The following is a 17,668-nucleotide window of genomic DNA, read 5'->3' on the forward strand; positions in this document are numbered from 1 at the left end:
ACCTCGGCTGTGACTTTGGAAAGTTTTTATCTAAAGAGATTACCTCGGAAAAGTCCTGGCACAGATTTCATGAGAATTAAACCCTGTACGTTAACTTAGGACCGATGCGTTTCTATGCTCTATTAGTACCTTTCAGGGAACAGGGACAGTCACTTCTTGGTCTTATATTAAAATACACACTCCTCAGCTGGTATTCAAGGCCTTCCACCATCTTACCCCAACCTCTCTCTCACGCCTGATTTTATTCTGTCTATTAATTGTGTGACTGTTTACCAAATATTCCATCTCTAGTCTGCCAGCCTTTGTATTGGCTGACCCCATGCCTGAAGTGCCCTTCCTCCTAACTTCTGCCTCCTAGAATCTCTGGCTTCCTTTTCGACCAACAGCAACAATTATAAGAATATCAGCATGGAATTAAAGCTTACAAAGTACTTGACCTAGAATATCTCAACCGATCCTCACAACAAACCTGTGAAGTAAGTGTTCTCAGGCCAAGGAAACTGAGGCTGAATGTATTTGACTAATTTGCTCAGTCACACAATTAATCAATATCTGGAAAAACATTTGAACCCAGCACTTCCCATGACAAATCACACTGCTTCCCAATGCTTAGTTTCTACAGGAAAGGAGGTCTTTTCTGGTCCCCCATGTTGCTGGCCCCTTCCCCTCAAGATTACTTTCCATCTATTCTGTATGTATCTTGTTTTCAGTCTCCCCAGTTAGAATGTAAGACCGTTGAAGGCAAAGAATATTTCATTTTTTTCTTTGTATCCCCAAAGTAACTGGGATACATTAAATGCTTAAGAAATACTTGCTGAAAAAATTGAATCAAAAAATATTTATTGATATATCAACTGATTTTCAGCCTCAGCGCTCTTGACTAAAATGTAGTCCGAACAAGGACCCGTTCAGGTCCCAGAACAGTCTTATTCAAAGTGGGCCCTTAATGAACTTTGCTGAATGGAAATTGAATGAATTATCCAGGCCAGATTCATAAAAAGGGAATCACAGATTCACAGAGTGGGCAGCTAATTTGGATCTGTAACATTTCTTTTCATTAATTTTAAGATAATTAATTAAGAACCTCTTCTCTGTAGAGATATGATCAAAGAAGATGAATACAGAAATGGTTTAGAACATTGTAAAGTATTATCCGCATTTGTCAGGACTCACAGCATTGAGGGCAAACACACAAGTAAGCGCATGGATTTAGGGACTCATCTGTTTAGCTCTCTAGTTTGCCTGGACAAAGAGCCATGATGACGCAGCAGTGCTGGACGGCTCCCAAGGAGGGCAAGGGGAACTGGATGATGCCCTGAGCCCATATTGTGCAGGTCAGCAGGGAGGATTTGGAGATGGGGGAGTTGATAGAAAACAGGACAGAGGAGGAGCAGTGAGGTGGAAATGAGAAGGGTCTTTGCAGGTTTTGTGGGCTGATATCTGTCTCTCCAGAAGGGAGACCAGACTAGTTTCCCTCAACTCCAGAGGAACAGTGAATGGAAGATTTAGGGAAAGGGGAGCTCTCTAGCAGTAGAGTGGGATGCCTTGAGAAGCAGCAACCCCCCCTATGGCCCAGTGGCTTCAAATAAAGGTGGGATTGGGGATGTATTCTATCAGAAAGGCTCTAAGGGTCATAGATTTAGAGCTAAAAGCACTGAGTCCAACTGCCTTACTCTACAGATGGGGAAACTGAGGCACCAAGAGGTTTGTTTTGTTGTTGTCACACAGTAATTTGCCCAGGACCATACAGCTAGTAAGTGTCTAAAATGGGATTTCTACTCAGGTGTGGATTAAAGTAAAAGACAATCTCTTTGAATTCTGAGATTCTACGATTTTGTGGCCGTTTCTACAAGTCAATACACATTCACGTGGAGGTGGGGGGTTAAGACCACCCACCCTCTCTCCCCACTACCAAGCATTTTTTCATTTGGTACCCACCCACATGGCCAATAGGTCTAGGGACTTATGGATAGTAGCCTATGGGACAGCCAAAGGATGCAGTGGCCGGGAGTAAGGAAGACCTTAGTTCAAATCTGACTTTGTAGACACTTACTAGCTATGTGACCCTGGACAAGTCACTTAAAAAAAACAAACAAACAAACAAAAACAAACCTCTGTTTGCCTCAGTTTCCCTATCTGTAAAATGAAGATAAGAATATCACCTACCTTTGAAGATTCTTGTAGGAACACATGAGATAATAATTGAAAGCTGTTAGCATATAGTAAGTTCTAGAGAAATGTAAGCCATTAATATCAGCAGCACACTGTGCTCAGCATTAATGCATTATAAGCATCTTTGGTAATGACTAATAAGGCATCAGGGCTGGCTCTAAAAGTAGGCAGAGTTGGCAACCACCCACACTGGGGTGATTCCAAAAGTTCATGCCCCTCACCTACAATACAAATACTTTGCTTATAACTGAAATTCCACAGCCTGAGATTCAATCCTTTGGCTTAAGGCATTCACACGTTCAAAGAATGTTAAGCCTGAAAGGGCCTTTTGAAGCCACCTAGTCCAATCCACTCATTTTATGGGGAGGTAGAGGATGGGGTAGGGAAATTGAGGTCCTACGGTTGGAACTGGAACCCAAGGTCTGTGACTCCCCATATTCAATCCACTATGGAAGCAGGCTTCCCTACACTTTGCCTCTCCCTGAAATGCAGATGTTGAGATATCACCTTCAGTGTTGCCCTAATATATACTTTAGTGGGCGTGCTTTTATGAAATTCTTTGCTGAAAGCAGATTTTGCTCAGGATAGACACAGGGAGGCAGAGGAGAGGATAAGGACAATGGGGACCACCTAGCAAAGGGAGGACAAAGAGAGAAGAGGTCAACTTAAAAGACTAACAAATCTACTTAGAATTCACTTGCTCTGAATGTTGGGGATCTTGGAAATAACTGCCCTTTCCCAAGTCATAGGGAGGCAATTACATACAGAAAAGTACATCAAAAGTGAGACCTGGCATGCCAGTCATTCTTGAGAAGCAAAGGAATCAGAGATATAACTGATTATCTTACCAACTGGGAGGTGGCCAGCGGTTGTCATGGAGATTTGAGCTCGGCAGAAAGTTTTGCTGTCCATCATTTCTAAATCAAAGAAAGACAAGGAAGTTTAGAAGCCACCCCCTTACAAAACGGCACTGTGGATCCTTGGAAAATGGCTCAAATAGGAGGATGGTAGTTACCTACTGTGCTACCATAGTTTCCGTCATATAAATAATTATCTTCTTTCCAAGTGGTCATGATGGAAGGATCTGAAAGAAAAAAGAAAAAAAGGGGGAATTCAGGAGGGCAAGAAATTGTGAAGTCACCAGCTTTGTGATTTTCGAGATCATAATGCTTTTCCCTGGCCACCAATCCTCTCTATGTTTTGCCTACACCATTAGAACATAATAAGCTTGCTCCTTGAGGGCGGGACTGTCTGTCTTTTTGTATTCCTATCCTTGGCACCTAACAAGGTGCTTAATACATAAGGATAGGGACTAGGCGATTTCACCGATTATAAGGAATTCCCAGATGAGAAAACTGGCCTCTGTCAATGCAGATGGCACCATCTCTGAAATATACCATCATAGAGAATTGTCCGGAACTCAGAGAGCAAGTGACTTAACCTGGCCAGAGTCACACAGCCCATGTGTGTCCAAAGCAGGACTTGAACAGGGCTCTTCCTGGCTCCAGCACCAGCTCTCTCTGCTCCATGCCATGGTACCTTTCCCATCATAATTACTTAATAAGCGATTTTCGTTCATTTTATTCATTCATTCGAGTATCTCCTGCCCACCTTCCCAGCATACCACACACACTCTATCCTCTTCTAACATAAATAATTATCATTTGATTTTCACATGGGGGTGGGAAAGGGTATAAGAATAACTTCTGCATGAAAAATTTGTATAATTAATGAGTAATGGTCTTTATAAAATGATCCATTTTCTTATAATTGTTTCGAGCTCATCCTGAGCTTAGTCTGTACAACTGTCTAAGTCTGTCCATCCTCCACCCCACACCTCAGAGTGTCTCTAGTTAGCCTCAGGGGTATCAGGATTTCTTTTTTCAAAGTGAAACTCGCCTTAATCCCTTTTAATTAATTTTAAAAAAATGAATCCACCTATGGCATGCAGCATTTTAAGAAGACTTCGCAAAAGCAAATAAAAATGCTGGGGGTCAAGAGTACTGGTCCTAGAAAGAGCTAGAATGTTCTTCCTTGTACAGCAGATTTTTGGACCTGGAGGGTACCTCTTCTCAGCCCTGAATGTCCCTTTAAATTTCTCAATCACAGATAAACTCCCCTCCATCCACTCAAAGTGAAACCTAACCCCAACAGCATCCCCAACTGCTGGCTGATCTCCAAAAAGAAACTTCCCTTCCTAGTTGTTTGAGCTCTGTTAATGCCAGCAACTAATTAGGACAATAGATATCCTAATGTGTTTATCTTCCTGGCTCTGAAAAATGAAAAGACCTCTCCCTCTGTGCCACCATGGCCCCAACTTAAAGAGCTGGTATTGTTTCTAAGAGGGAAGCGTACAGAAGAGGTAGCCTGGTAAAGCAGGAGGAGACCTGGATCTGAACCACTGTATCACTGACTGTCCATGTGACTTTGGTCTGTCATGTCCCCCTTCTCTGGGCCTCAGTTTCCACATTTGTCAAATAATGAGGTTGGACTGAAAGGTCTCTCAGGTCCCTTACCGCTCTAAGTCTATGATCCTCTGAGATCTTCATTTTGTTTTTATTGCCTAAATCATAAGAAATCTGACTCACTGCCTAAGTCCTGTTTATGACATAAGGATTTAGCTGGTATCCTAACTAAGAGCTACATGTTGGGGCACCCCAAGCTCTAGCTCTTTGGGTTACACCCTCTCCTTGTTTGGTCACCCCTTATATCTGTTGTTTTGGAAAGCAAAGCTGGCCCAGGAGGTTTGGGGAGTGTGGCCCCTCTCTGGGGACCTTCTTTCCCTCTTCCAAGGATGGATCAGTCTCTCCACCCTTTAGCTCCACTCTCCTGAGCTGGCACCAGAAGAAAGTTGGGGTGCCTGGGAAGGAAGAATGGGACTCTTTGGGACTTTCCCTGAAACACCACCCCAGGGTCCTTGAGGAGGGTGCCTGTGGGATCACCGAAGGGAGGGGTTTAAATTCCTGAGGAGCTCATACATAGGGATGCCCAGCAAAGCCTAATTAATATGCTTAGCTGCTCTTAGTTTTGCCTTTAATAATGGGGGAGTAGCCATCTGGTAAAGGAGTTAATACATGCACTGGGCCAGTTCTGTTCTAGCACCTAAGGACTCACTCAAGTGAGTGACGAGTTCATCTTCCCTCTCTCTGGCCTCCAATTAACCTGGGATGCTAAGATTTAGAGTCAGAGGACCTGGGATGGAACTCCAGTTCTATGGATTGCCACCTGCAAGATCTTGGGTAGCTCACTACCTCTCTGTGCCTCAGCTTCCTCATCTGTAAAATGAGGCTGCTAATCCAGTATCTTGGCCAAGACCAGCCCAAATAGGGTCACAAGGAGTCAGACACTACTGAAAGGTCTCAAAAGCAATAACTCCTATAATACTTGTCTCTCATGAGGCTCGTTAAGTAATTTATGGAAAGTACTTTGCCAACCTTGAGCCACAATATAAACATCTGCTATTTTTTTTTAAGTCCCTTCTCACTAACTCTTCTCACTGCAGGGATCTCTCCACCAGGAAGCTCAGTGATTGTTTACCTGCTTGCTCTGTCTTCACGATGACATTGTGGGTGGACTGGAACGGGTCACTGCTACATTGACCTGTGGAGGACAGTTTGGGAAAGTTGAAATGATGGGAGGCAAAGGAGGGAACCAAGCTCGAGATTCTGACTGTGTGCTACCTCATCGCAACATCTAGAAGGGATCAGGGTCAAGGCTTGAGCCTGGTCTTCTGCTGACTGTCCACCTGCCTGAGTCATTCCTGTCATTCAGGAAGCCACAGCTCCCATAAACACAGGCAATCAGCCCCCTTGGAAGGCTCTCTTTCTTCACAAAAGCACTTGTCTGTGCATATCCTGTACTGTCCCAGTAGAAGGGAGACTTCTTCAGGGCACCACAGGCTGGTAGAAAGAGCACTGAATTTAATGAGAGGAGGAGAGTTAGAACCTCAGCTCTGCCAACAGGAGGCCTCAGGTCCTTCTCCTATAAAGGAGGGGGTTAGACTCACTTAGCCATTCTGAACCTCAGTTTCCTTATCTGTAAAGTAAAGAAATTGCTTCACTCTCCTGAGGTCTCTGAGGTCCCTTCTAGCTTGAAATCTGTAGCTTTATGGTCCTATATTAGATAGCCATAGACTGAGAAGACGAAGGGATGGCAAGCAGAGGGGCAAGCTGAAGGAAACGCAGCATGGCCAATTGGTCAATCTCACATTCAGATGGTGGTTTTTGTCTTGTCTCCTCAAATCTGGAACACAGTCCTCCCATTCAGTGAGCGATCTGTGATCTCATTCACGGGAATGGATTCCCTCCAATAAAAGAGATTAGCATCACCCAACCATGCCTGTCCACCCATTCTGGGAAACTCATTGTCTATATCCTCATGGAGTCTGCCCAATATGCCAGTGTGCTTGCTCTCCTGATATCCAGAGAATACCCATGCGCAGAATGTTTAAAAACATGTTTGCCAAATGAAAAAGCACAGTAGCTAGCACACAGTAAGTAATTAATAAAGACTTCCTTTTTTTCTCCCTTCTTTCCTTCCTACTCTCCTTCCCTCTTCCCTCACTCCTTTCTTTCCTTCTTTCCTTCCCTCCCTTCCTTCCTTCCTTCCTTCCTTTCCTTTCCTTTCCTTTCTTCTGAATTATATTACCCTGTGGATTAGTCTGGAACAGTTGGGTTCGGGTAGCCTGGATTTCCCAAGCTTCCACAACCCTACAAAGAGATTCACTTCCAGTTATGATAATCCTACTATTGGGTTAGGGTCAGAGTTGGAGTCATTAAGAAATCTTTGTTGCTTGATCAATTGATATCCAATTCTTCTGAAGACAGTGATTCTTCATTTATACAAGGATAAAATGAGTATTAACAATAATAATGGTGAGGCTGAGAGCTGACATCTATGCAGCGCTTTGAGGTTTGTAAAGTACTGTACACACCCAACATTCACTTTTACAAGATTGTGAGTTCTAATTTTTTTTTCTCCCTCCCTCCCCTCCCTTCCTGCCCCAGATGGCATGCCTTAAAAACCATATGGTGAGGGAGAAATGATTGGTATTATTATTGCCCAATTTACATCTGGGGAAACCAAGGCTCCAAGGTGACTTGCTTAGGAGCAGGTCTTCCTGAGTCCAAGTCCAGTAAATGATCTACTCTACTAAGCTAATATTGCAATGAGAAAAACTGGGATGAGTGAGAGAACAGACAGAGAGCAGGAGGAAGAAGTTAGGATTCTTCTTTATCTGAATTTAATCACATCTGTTTTGTGTGTAGGCACAGGCTCTGAGTTACATCTGGAAGAAGTGAGTGATCATTGCACTGTTCTGAACTTCATTTGCACTTATAAGCATGATCTGATCATTGTCTTAGAGCAAGGTGTGGTAGGAGCAATATACATGGAGTCAGAGGAGGTGGATTCGAATCCAAATTTTGCTGGATGACTTTGGATAAATCACTTAACCTCTTTGGGACTCAGTTACCTTTCTATAAACAAGGAAGTTGGACCAGGTGGTCCACTTCCAGCTTGAGGACAATGAAAATTGGAAGCCTGTTTTCTAACCCTATACGTGTTCATGTTGTTTCCCCGAACATACAGCTAGTGAGTGCCTCAGGGGTAGGTGCTGCCTCTTATGTCTCCTCCCCCAGGGTGCCAACCCAGGGCTAGGCACATGGTGGTGACTTAACAAGCAATTGTCTAATAAATTTAGATTTGTCCTAAGGGATGAAAAGCAAAAACTCAGTAAGAAACATCCATTATAAGCAACCTTTGTCAGCTCAAAGACTGCAACCACCCTGGGATCATAGATTGGTCAAGGACAGGCAGGCAGAGGAGTACAGAAGAAAGAGGACTAGTTTTGGAGTCTGAGGACCTGAGTTCAAATCTCGGCTCTGCTACTATCTGTGTGACCTTGGGCACATTCTTGAAGACACCTGGGCCTCATCTATAAAATGAAAGGGTTGGACTTGATGACTTTTAAGGTCCCTTCCAGCTTTTAAATCTATGACACAATGACATCCCCTAGGTTCAGTCAGGCCAACGCTTGAAAAAAGTGGATTTTAATTGGGGGGACGGGGAAGGGAAGGAAGCCTTTTTATTTCATCTGCCATCGTTGAGTCCTCAGGTTTATTTTTAGTGTTTTGTTTGGTTTGGTTCTAGTAAAATAATAAATGAAATGAGCAACTGCCGTGAGCTGGATGCAAAGGATCGAGGGAATGAGTGACAGACAGATGAGGTCATTCAAAATGGCACAGGGGCCATGGCAGGGGTGGAATGTTCCTGAAGTGACACCAACATTCTCTCTCATCAGCTCTCAGGCTCCTCCTTGGTGCTGATGGCAACTGCAAAGAGTCTGAATAATCTGAGGAGTCCAAATATCCAATTATCTGCCCATTAACAAGGATTCAATTCCCTTCCCTTCAGAGCTGGCTCTTTCCCCATATGCTTGGACAGAAGAGCTCAACTGGAGCATGCTACTTGGGAGTCCTTGGTATTTTAATGTTGGATGACTTTACCTTAGTGTATCCTAGCATAATCCCTTCTTGCTTTGAGTGACACATAAGTAAATATACCATGTAACCTATATCAGATTGCATGCCATCTTGGGCAGGAAGGGAGGGGAGGGAGGGAGAAAAAAAATTAGAACTCACAATCTTATAAAAGTGAATGTTGGAAACTATCTTAATACATATAACTGGAACAAATAAAATACTATTAAGTGTGTGTATGTGGGGAGGGGGGGATAAATAAATAAATAAACCATGGGTTTTAAATTCGTTAAAGTGTAAGCACTTTGAGGGTAGGACTGGTTGTTGGGTTTTCTTTGTTTTCATGCATGTAGCCCCTAAGAAAAGCATCTTGCAGGCAGATAATCAATACTTGTTGAATAGAAATGATAAGACCCTGCTTCTTTGCAGAGGTGGAGGAGAAGGTATGGGTATGGAATGCGACAAATAATGGCAGCCTTTTTTGCAATATGCTAGCTGGATTTGCTGAACTTTTTTTCTCTCATTTTTTTATTTCATTTTAAGGGACACCTTCTGGGAAGAGAAGGATACCTTGGCAAATATGAGGGGCTGTCAAATCAGAAGGGAGCAATAAACAGTTTTAAAGGGGAAGGGGGAAAGAACTCTTAGGATTATCCATTCAGGCTGGCAAGGACCTTGGAGGTCATCTAGTCTGACTCTGTGTCACAGACAAGAAAACAGAGGTTCGCGTCAAGCAACTTGCCTGTGTTCAGACAGGTAACAGATGAAAGAAAGCCTGAAGTTGGAACCCAGACCCTGTGATTTCAAACTCAGTGAGCTTCACCCTGCCTCCCTTTAAAAACAGTCAACACAATTTTCTACCAGTGTTCGCAAATATGAATATTAGGCTATCTCTAGTCTATATGGAACCTCTCACTTAGGTGTTAATATTTTATAGTATCTTATGGAGCCGAGAGATCATAAGCTGGTAGATGCAAGGTGCTTAAGGCAAGGGATGCCTGGCTTTTGCTCTTTGTCTTTGTACGCCTGGCAGAGTCCTGCCCGTAACAGGCACTTAGTAAATGCTGTGTGGAGGGAATTGAGAGGTAGTGTCTTGCACCTAGCAAGGCTTGGTCAATGCTTGTTGGACTGGATTAAGAGACACCTTGATGTAGTAGGAGAACTGGGTTGGGAGCCAGCTATCTTGGGTTACAATCTGACTTACTACCTGTGGGATCTCAGGCACGTCAAGTCAATTTTCTTTGACTCAGTTGTTTCGTCTGTAGAATGAGTTTAGATGACCTCCAAGTTTCCTGCCAACTTTCTATGACCCTACTGATTGGAATTATACTGAGGTTTATCTATATCCAAGGATCCAAAGATTAAAAAAAAAAAGCATGAATATTCACAGCTCGGGGAGCGGGAGTTCGTAAGTGAGAATGTTGAGGCTGGCTTTCAAATGAGCATCGTGCTAAATTTTAACCTGACTGAATGAGTTGCTCATCTAAGTTCACTTTAGGGGCTTCCTGGGGGGATAGCTAGCCTCCTAATATTTCCATGAAAACTTAGCAGTGGGACGAGAAGGCAGTTGAATCCTCTGAACTCTAAAGGATGAGGAACTCATAAGGAATTAGGAAAGAGACCATTCCTACTCATCTACATCACCCCCCATTCTGCTCTTTGCCATTTCTTCTAGAAAAAATTAAATTAAAAGCAATCCTGGTCCCCTTTGCCAAAGAATTCTTTTCCCAGGGTCCTTTCTAATGTGTCTAGCAGAGCCCACAGAAGATGGGGATGGGGAAAAGGAGATGAAGAGGACGCTATTCACCATTCCACTTGAGATGCTGAAGGTTGTTATAGAGGATCTGACCGGCTGCCCCTGCTGCTCGGCTAAATTCTTGCAAGGTCATGCTGCACAAATGTTCCCCGTTGATGTCAAATTCCTGGAAGGGGATGCAGTTGGCATCAAGCTGGTTGGTATCCAGGAGGTGCTGGAGCCACTCCCACACCTGGTACTTGGTCCAGTACTGGGGATGGATCTCATGCCACTGGCTTCCAAAAAACCCGCTGGAAACTGAAAAAAAAAAAGAAAAAAAAAGAGAGATCCAATGAGTGACTTGGGAGGGTGCTCAGGGGTGATGACTACAGGGCCATTTTTGTACTGGGTTAATATGATAGAGTAACAGAAAACATCCAAAAGCACTAGGTTGGAGGGGGATGCGTGGGCAATGTGTACAGCAAGGGGGAGGAGCTGGTCTGGCATTTATGCCTGGACTGCCATACAGGCACAGATAATACTAACAACAAGTATTTACAGAGCTTCTTAAAGTTTACAGAATATTCTGCACAGAACGAAACTTTGGACATGGCCAACATTAGTATTAGCTCTGACTGACTACACGTATTTATTTAAAAGGTTTCATTTTTCTTTTTTGAAGGAGGTGGGAGGGAGAGTAAAGTGTGTTAATTGGGGGAAAATAATTTTAAAAATAATACGTATTCTGCATACGTTTCCTTTGATCCTTATAGCAAGTCCATAAGATGGATTCTGTAAGTATTATTGCTTCTACATATTTTCTATTTATTTATTCTCTAAGTATTATTGTAATTCCCATTCTACAGTTGAGAAAATAGACTCAGAGAGGTTAATGAATTTGCCGACAGTCACACAACTAAGTATCAGGGGAAGGAATTGGAACCTGGTTCTTCCTGACCTCCAATTCAGCACCCCACATGCTCCAACACCCTAAATGTCTGTCTGCAAGCGAAAAAAACAGAGTTGGAGATTGGACCTCTCAGCCTAGCTAGACCATCGGCTCTCTGGAAAGCCTCAGTCAAACTCATCTTTCTGTGCCTCTATTTCCTTCCCAGAAAAATGGGTCTAATAATCCTTTCCCACCTCTGTCACTCCCAGGGAACTTTACGAGGAGGACAAGAGACATTACACTTTGTAAGTGCTCAGAGCTCCTTAGAAGAAAGCTAGGTGGGGAGCATGATTATATTTTCAGTAGCTAATTAATCGCAGACCCCATAATTAGCATGCGCGTGTGCACGCGCGCACACACACACACACACACACACACACCCCTACATCACCCTGTTTTCCACCAAAGCCTCATTGGAATTTTAGTGTAAGCTCTTTGAGGTGGGGACAAGCTGCTGTTTGTTTCTCACCAGAGCTTAGTTCAGTGCCTGGCACACAGTAAGCATTTAATAAAGACTTCTTGATTGATTTGGAATGGCTCTGAGAAGGGTATCCTGACCTCCGACTAAGACTTCCTTGCTTTTCCCAAGCACAATCTTGGCTCTCCCTCCCACTTATTTTGGTGGAAACAGCAACATTGCTGGCTGCTGAAGAAGGGGTGTTGGGGGAATTTTTTCTAACTGCCACTTCTCCGGAGTGTACACATTGCTACCTAATCTTCTCCCCGTGCCTAAGTGTGCAGCAGTCAGAGCTTCTGCAATGTAAGGCTGGTAGCATCTGTATTCAGTTTTCTGAGTCTCAGCTTCCACATCTGTAAAATGAGAGAGTTGGCCTCTGAGGTCCCTTCCAACTTGAGGTCTAGTTCCTAGGATCCTGTAATCTACTGTGAATACTGACTTAAATACACCTGTAATTGTCAGCATGAGGATTCCCTTGCCTGGTGCAGACTGCAAGTTCTTCATAACCTGGTAATAGCCTTTGAAAACGGCTGTGGCTGAAACATTCGTTACCCTACTGGGATCCAGGGCTTACTGGTCCAAGGACACAAATATCTAGCCCACATGCTAAGACTTCGTGATTCCACTCTCCAGACACTGGTCTAGATCCATCATCCACACTGCTGCCAAACTAGCATCCTAATGCACTTATCAGCTGGGTTATTCCCTTGCCCAAGAAGTTTCCATGGCCCCCTGCTATCATCTCCAGGATAAAATACAGACTTCTTTATATGGTGTCTTAGCCCCTTCAAAATCCCTGCTACCTACCGACTACCCATCCAGGCTGGTTATCCCCTCTCTCTCTCTGTCTCTCTCTCTGTCTCTCTCTCTGTCTCTCTCTCTGTCTCTCTCTCTCTCTCTCTCTCTCTCTCTCACACACACACACACACACACACACACACACACACACACACACACACACACACATACTCACATACTCAGTGTTCCAGCCCTGACTGGCTTCCTGTGCTCTTCCTCATACATCTCACACATGACAATCGATGGACCCAATTACACACCCTCCTCACCTCTGTCTCTTATAAACCCAAGCTCAAATAAAACCTTTTACAGGAAGTGTTTTCTTATTCCCCCATACCCCTTCCTAAAATTATCCTGTATTTGCTCTGCATGTTCATGTGCATATATGAAGAAATACATACATATATACACATACATGCAGATGTGAGGAGAGGGTTAGAAATAGGGTTTTGGATAGGGACAGGAATAGAGATAAGAAAAGAGGAATTCGCTGTTGTTCAGTCATGTCTGACCCTTCCTAATCCCTTGGCAAAGATACTGGAGCGCTTTGCCATTTCCTTCTCTAAGAGTTTGGAAGAGATAGGGATAAGGATAAGACTTGTGATTTGAACAGCAAAGGAGACTCCTGGCTGAAGGAAGACAGGTTGACACCTTCGGAAATTTTATAGTCTTAAAGAATTTAGATGAGCTCCAGAATGTTAAGGGACTTCCTCAGGGCTGTACAATCAACAGGTCAAAACTGGGACATGAGTATGCACTTAGGATATTCAGCATATTCTATATTCATTTCTATATGTTCAAGTGAATTCTTTGAGCCGATGTGAGCTTCTTAAGGTTCTTCTATTTCCAGTCCCTGATGTGGTGCCTGGCACATGAGATGCGATTCATGAATGCTGGCCCTGCTTCTGAGGAGCCAGGGTTCCTTCTAAACCCAGGAGGTGTAGTAAAAGGACATTCTCTGGGGCTTTAGAGTTATATGCCTAAGCATATCTTCTGTATGGATGCTCCTTCTCCCTTAGAATTGTCATTACTAAAAAGGAATAATTAGGGGCACCTAAACAATCTAAATCATATACTATGTGGTCTCCAATGTCCCCCTGGGCTGCATTCTGGAGATACAGAAAGGCCAAAATCTAAACAGCCTTTGTCCTCAAGGGGATTACACTCTGCTAATGGAAAACGATGTGCTAAATTAAGTAAATGCAAAGTAATTTCCTCAGAGAGAGAGAAAGAACATTAAGAATTGGGAGGGGCGGACCTCTGAACAACGTTGGGAGCCAAGAATGCTAAGGGGCAGAGATCAGGAAGGGGGACATTCCAGGCATGGGGAGCAGCCTGTGAAAAAGCAGGAAAGGGAATGTATATGGGGAACCCCCAGCAGATCATTTCGTGAAGGGAAACAGTTTTGAATACCAACTAACAAAGGCAAGATTTCATGACACCACACAATGAAGTGGGGACAACTCTACTCCAATACAACTGTAGAGGAAACTCCAGAAACATCCCAGCACCCAGATAAGGGACTCTGTTTCAGAGAGGGTTTTCACCCAGCTGCCTGGGGTCATGTAAACATGGTGTCTGGGAATGAGTCCTATTTCTTAGTGTAGCTCCAAAAATGGTCTTCTGTTTTAGCTTTTATTTTAAAATTTGAGATAGCATGGTGTAACAGAGAGAGTAACGCCCTTGGAAGGCCTAGGTTCAAATCCTGCCTCAGGCACTTACTAACTGGGTGAAGCTAGGCAAGACATTTAGTTTCATCTTTTCTGTATCTCAGTTTCCCCACCTGGAAGATGAAGGAGTCAGACTCGATTTCCCTTTCAGCTTTAAATCTGTGATATGCTCAGTTGTATGACCCTATTCAAGTCCAATGTCAAAGGCAACTTCCTATGACTGTGTGTTGCAGAGAAGTTACTGACCTGTGTTGGTTGAGGAAGTTTACTGACTTGGGAATTCCCCCAGCAGTGAAACCAAGTTTAATCCCTAGATTTAGAGGTAGCCAGGTGTCAAAGTGGTTAGAGCACTAAGCCTGGATTCTGGAAGTTTAATTCCAACAACCCTGGGAAAGTCGCTTAACCTGGATTCAGGAAGTTTAATTCCAACAACCCTGGGAAAGTCGCTTAACCTCTGCCTGCCTCAGTTTCCTCAACTGTAACATGGGAATAATCATAGCACCTACTTTGCAGGGTTGTCATGAGGATCAAATGAAATGATCCATGTAAGATGCATCGTTAATGCTATATAAATATTAGCTATCAAGATCCAGGCAGGCAATTTGGTAAACTCTTATCCTGAGCCCAAGAAGCTTGTGCCACCCTGAGACTACCTTCCATCTATGTGCATCTAGCTCGCTTGTACCTGGTTATTTACATGGTGTCTTCTCTGTTGCCCTCCTTGAGGGCAGAAGTGGGACTTTTGCCGTTCTTTGTAAACAGCGTCTGGCACAGAGTTAGTGTAAGTAAGTGCTTATTGACTAAAATGAACTAAACTGGATTGGATTGAATCCTAATGTCGAGATTCTCCTTGTATGGAAAGTTCGTTATAGACACTTCCTAATGACGGATCCCTTAGCATATTTCTCCCCCCTATTTGCTACTCTTGTCATAATTGTAGAATTTGGATCTAGGAGGGGCCTTATAGATAACTGAGTTCAACTTTCTCATTTCATAGATGAAGCTGGGGACAACCCTACTGCATTCCAGTCTGCAAATGCCAACAGAATTGTATGGCTCCCATTCACATTTTGGTTCACTCTGCAGCAACACTACGGGAATTTGAAAGTGTGCCATGATCCTCCCACCCCCAAAATAGTCACAATTGAGTTTGAAAGGAGTCAAAGTCATTTTCCCTCCAGAACTCCTCATATCTGGGGTGATAGTTGGAAAGTAGAGGTCCTCATAACATCATCACATGGGCTCCTGCCTCAGCCTGGGATGGTCATCTTCTTCATATAATAAAAAAAAAATCTCTATCTGAAATATTAGGAACTCTTTGGAGGAACCACGATTATGTAAGTCTCAAGTTACTAAGCTGGTATTGGAGAGCCTTGACTTAAGTCTTTTCCCCCTATTTGATAAATATTAGGACACATGTAGATCTTAAGAGAATTTGAACCCAAGTTCAGTATCAAATTTATTTAAGCCATGGAGCTTCATGGAATGGAAAGAACACTGGTTTGGGAGTCAGAAGGAATAGCTAAGAAAGGTCTAAATGGCCCATGCCCCTCTTCAGCTAGGGGAATCAGGTTGGAAAGAGGCACCATGCATGGCATCTGGAAATGGAGAAACAGGGGAAGTTGCAACCTATATAACCAGAAAGCCATGATTTGAGAGGTGGGACATCAAGAGCTGATGGGCATGGTGGGCAATGTAGAGAGGACACACAGCCCCATCCAGGAAGGAAGTGCAAATCCCCACCGGCGAGGCACTAGTTATGGCAGTATGGAAATTCAGAGAACTGAGTGCAACATCTCGTTCTGCCACTTACCACGTCTGACCTAAGATAAGTCATTTAGCTTCTCTAGGCCTCAGTTTACTCATAGGTAAGATGAAGCGGCTAGATAACCTTCCACATTTAGCCCTCTTATCATATAAATTGCAGCTTCAATTTTTGTTATGACAGTGGGCATATCACTTAAAACTCTCTGAGACTTTTCTTAATCTATAAAAGTGCGGTTGAAGTAGATGATCTCTATGGTCCTTCTTCTAAACACAACAATTCTTTTTTTTTTTTTAAAGGGAGGAAAGAAAAAAGAAACCAATAGGGTAGAGAAATAAGCGAGGGGGTCAATTTGACAAGTATTCCTAAGTCCTTTCTAGCTTCATCCCCTATAAAGTGATACATATGAGCTGAATGTATATTTACTATCCTACTTTATTTTCTTTTAATTTAGTAAAGGATTAAATAGATTTTTACATAGAATTATTAGGTTATTATCTATTAATTTAGAATTAATATCTATTAATTTAGAATTATTAAGCTATCCTCACCAACTTTGCTCTATCTTGGCTTTGCTGAGAAAGAAGGATGAAAACTTGAAACATGTATCTCTCCTTCAGGTAACATCTGGCCCACCAGTCTCTCTCTCAAGGGATCCCACTCAGGCACCATCCTCCCGAACAGGAAAACAGGAACTGGAGAAAATTGCCAAAAGGCACCATTGGGGGAAGGCCATCATCCCACAAGGGAATCCATCCCTCAGAAAGTTTTACCTTCCCACCCTGACCTAAAAGTTAATTTTGGGGGGGGAGATACTGTTACCTAAATAGAAAAGAATGGACTCGTGTGAGTATGGGGGAAACAGTAGCAGGCACTTAACCCCACCCAGAGCCAAGGTCCTCCTACCATTGCAAGTGGGGTAACTGTCTGTCCAGGCCGGCTGTTGGTGGAGGAGATGACTGCTGGAATTGATATTCATCACACCACTTCCTTCCAAAATCATGATCTGTAAGGGTGTCCAACAGTCCGCTCAGTTAATGCCTTCTCGACAAATGCCATTTGGAAAGCGCCAGCAGGAAAATTTAAAGGAGAAGAGAAAAAAAAGTCAGTTCTTCCACACCAGCCCCAGAAACATGTTGCCGCAGCCCTCATCAGTAAAGGCAGAACTCTCCCGCAATTAAAGTTTCCATGTCCAATATTCATATGTATGAGACAAGTTTTTACAGCCACCCATTCATAAATGAATAATCTCCGATCAGGAACGAGGCAGAATGAAGGGTAATACACCTCGCACCAGGAGATGCTGGCCAGCCTCCAAGTTTGCAAAAGTGAAAATACCAAAGGGTGTGTTGTTGTTTTTTCTTAAAGCAGAATTCCAATCAATTAAACCTTGTAGTCAAAGAGATGGGCATTTCCAGTGAGATTCTGACCTAAAATTATCTCCTCAGTAGTTCCAGGGCACCTGTATACATGCATTGCCCCACACAGCCAGCTCTCCCTCCGAATTGCACAGGGACCTGTCATGGGCCTGGCCCATGGACTGGGGACTTGGCTGGACTCCCCAGCCACTGGGATCTGCTTCTACTTAGGGCACTTGGAACCTTGCACAATCCTGGCTTTGCTTCTTAGAAACTCTGCCCACC

General features: G+C 43.5%; 1 protein-coding gene across 2 annotated transcripts in view; it reads right to left on the reverse strand.

Annotated features, from left to right (window-relative positions):
• The window catches only part of EHF (ETS homologous factor), a 66,544-nt gene that overhangs the window by 14,926 nt on the left and 33,950 nt on the right, over positions 1 to 17,668 (reverse strand). Inside the window, exons 2-6 of one of the 2 annotated variants that reach the window (XM_072619174.1) lie at positions 16,932 to 17,066; positions 10,459 to 10,704; positions 5,710 to 5,772; positions 3,188 to 3,256; positions 3,021 to 3,089 (exon numbers count right to left, since the gene is read on the reverse strand). In XM_072619174.1, coding sequence (XP_072475275.1) covers positions 3,021 to 3,089; positions 3,188 to 3,256; positions 5,710 to 5,772; positions 10,459 to 10,704; positions 16,932 to 17,028 — 544 coding nt within the window. In that variant the 5' untranslated portion in view covers positions 17,029 to 17,066. The remainder of the gene's footprint in view (positions 1 to 3,020; positions 3,090 to 3,187; positions 3,257 to 5,709; positions 5,773 to 10,458; positions 10,705 to 16,931; positions 17,067 to 17,668) is intronic. The other variant, XM_072619175.1, reaches the window with a different exon arrangement.

This window comes from Notamacropus eugenii, chromosome 6 (genome assembly GCF_028372415.1).
Source record: "Notamacropus eugenii isolate mMacEug1 chromosome 6, mMacEug1.pri_v2, whole genome shotgun sequence".
NCBI lineage: Eukaryota > Metazoa > Chordata > Mammalia > Diprotodontia > Macropodidae > Notamacropus > Notamacropus eugenii.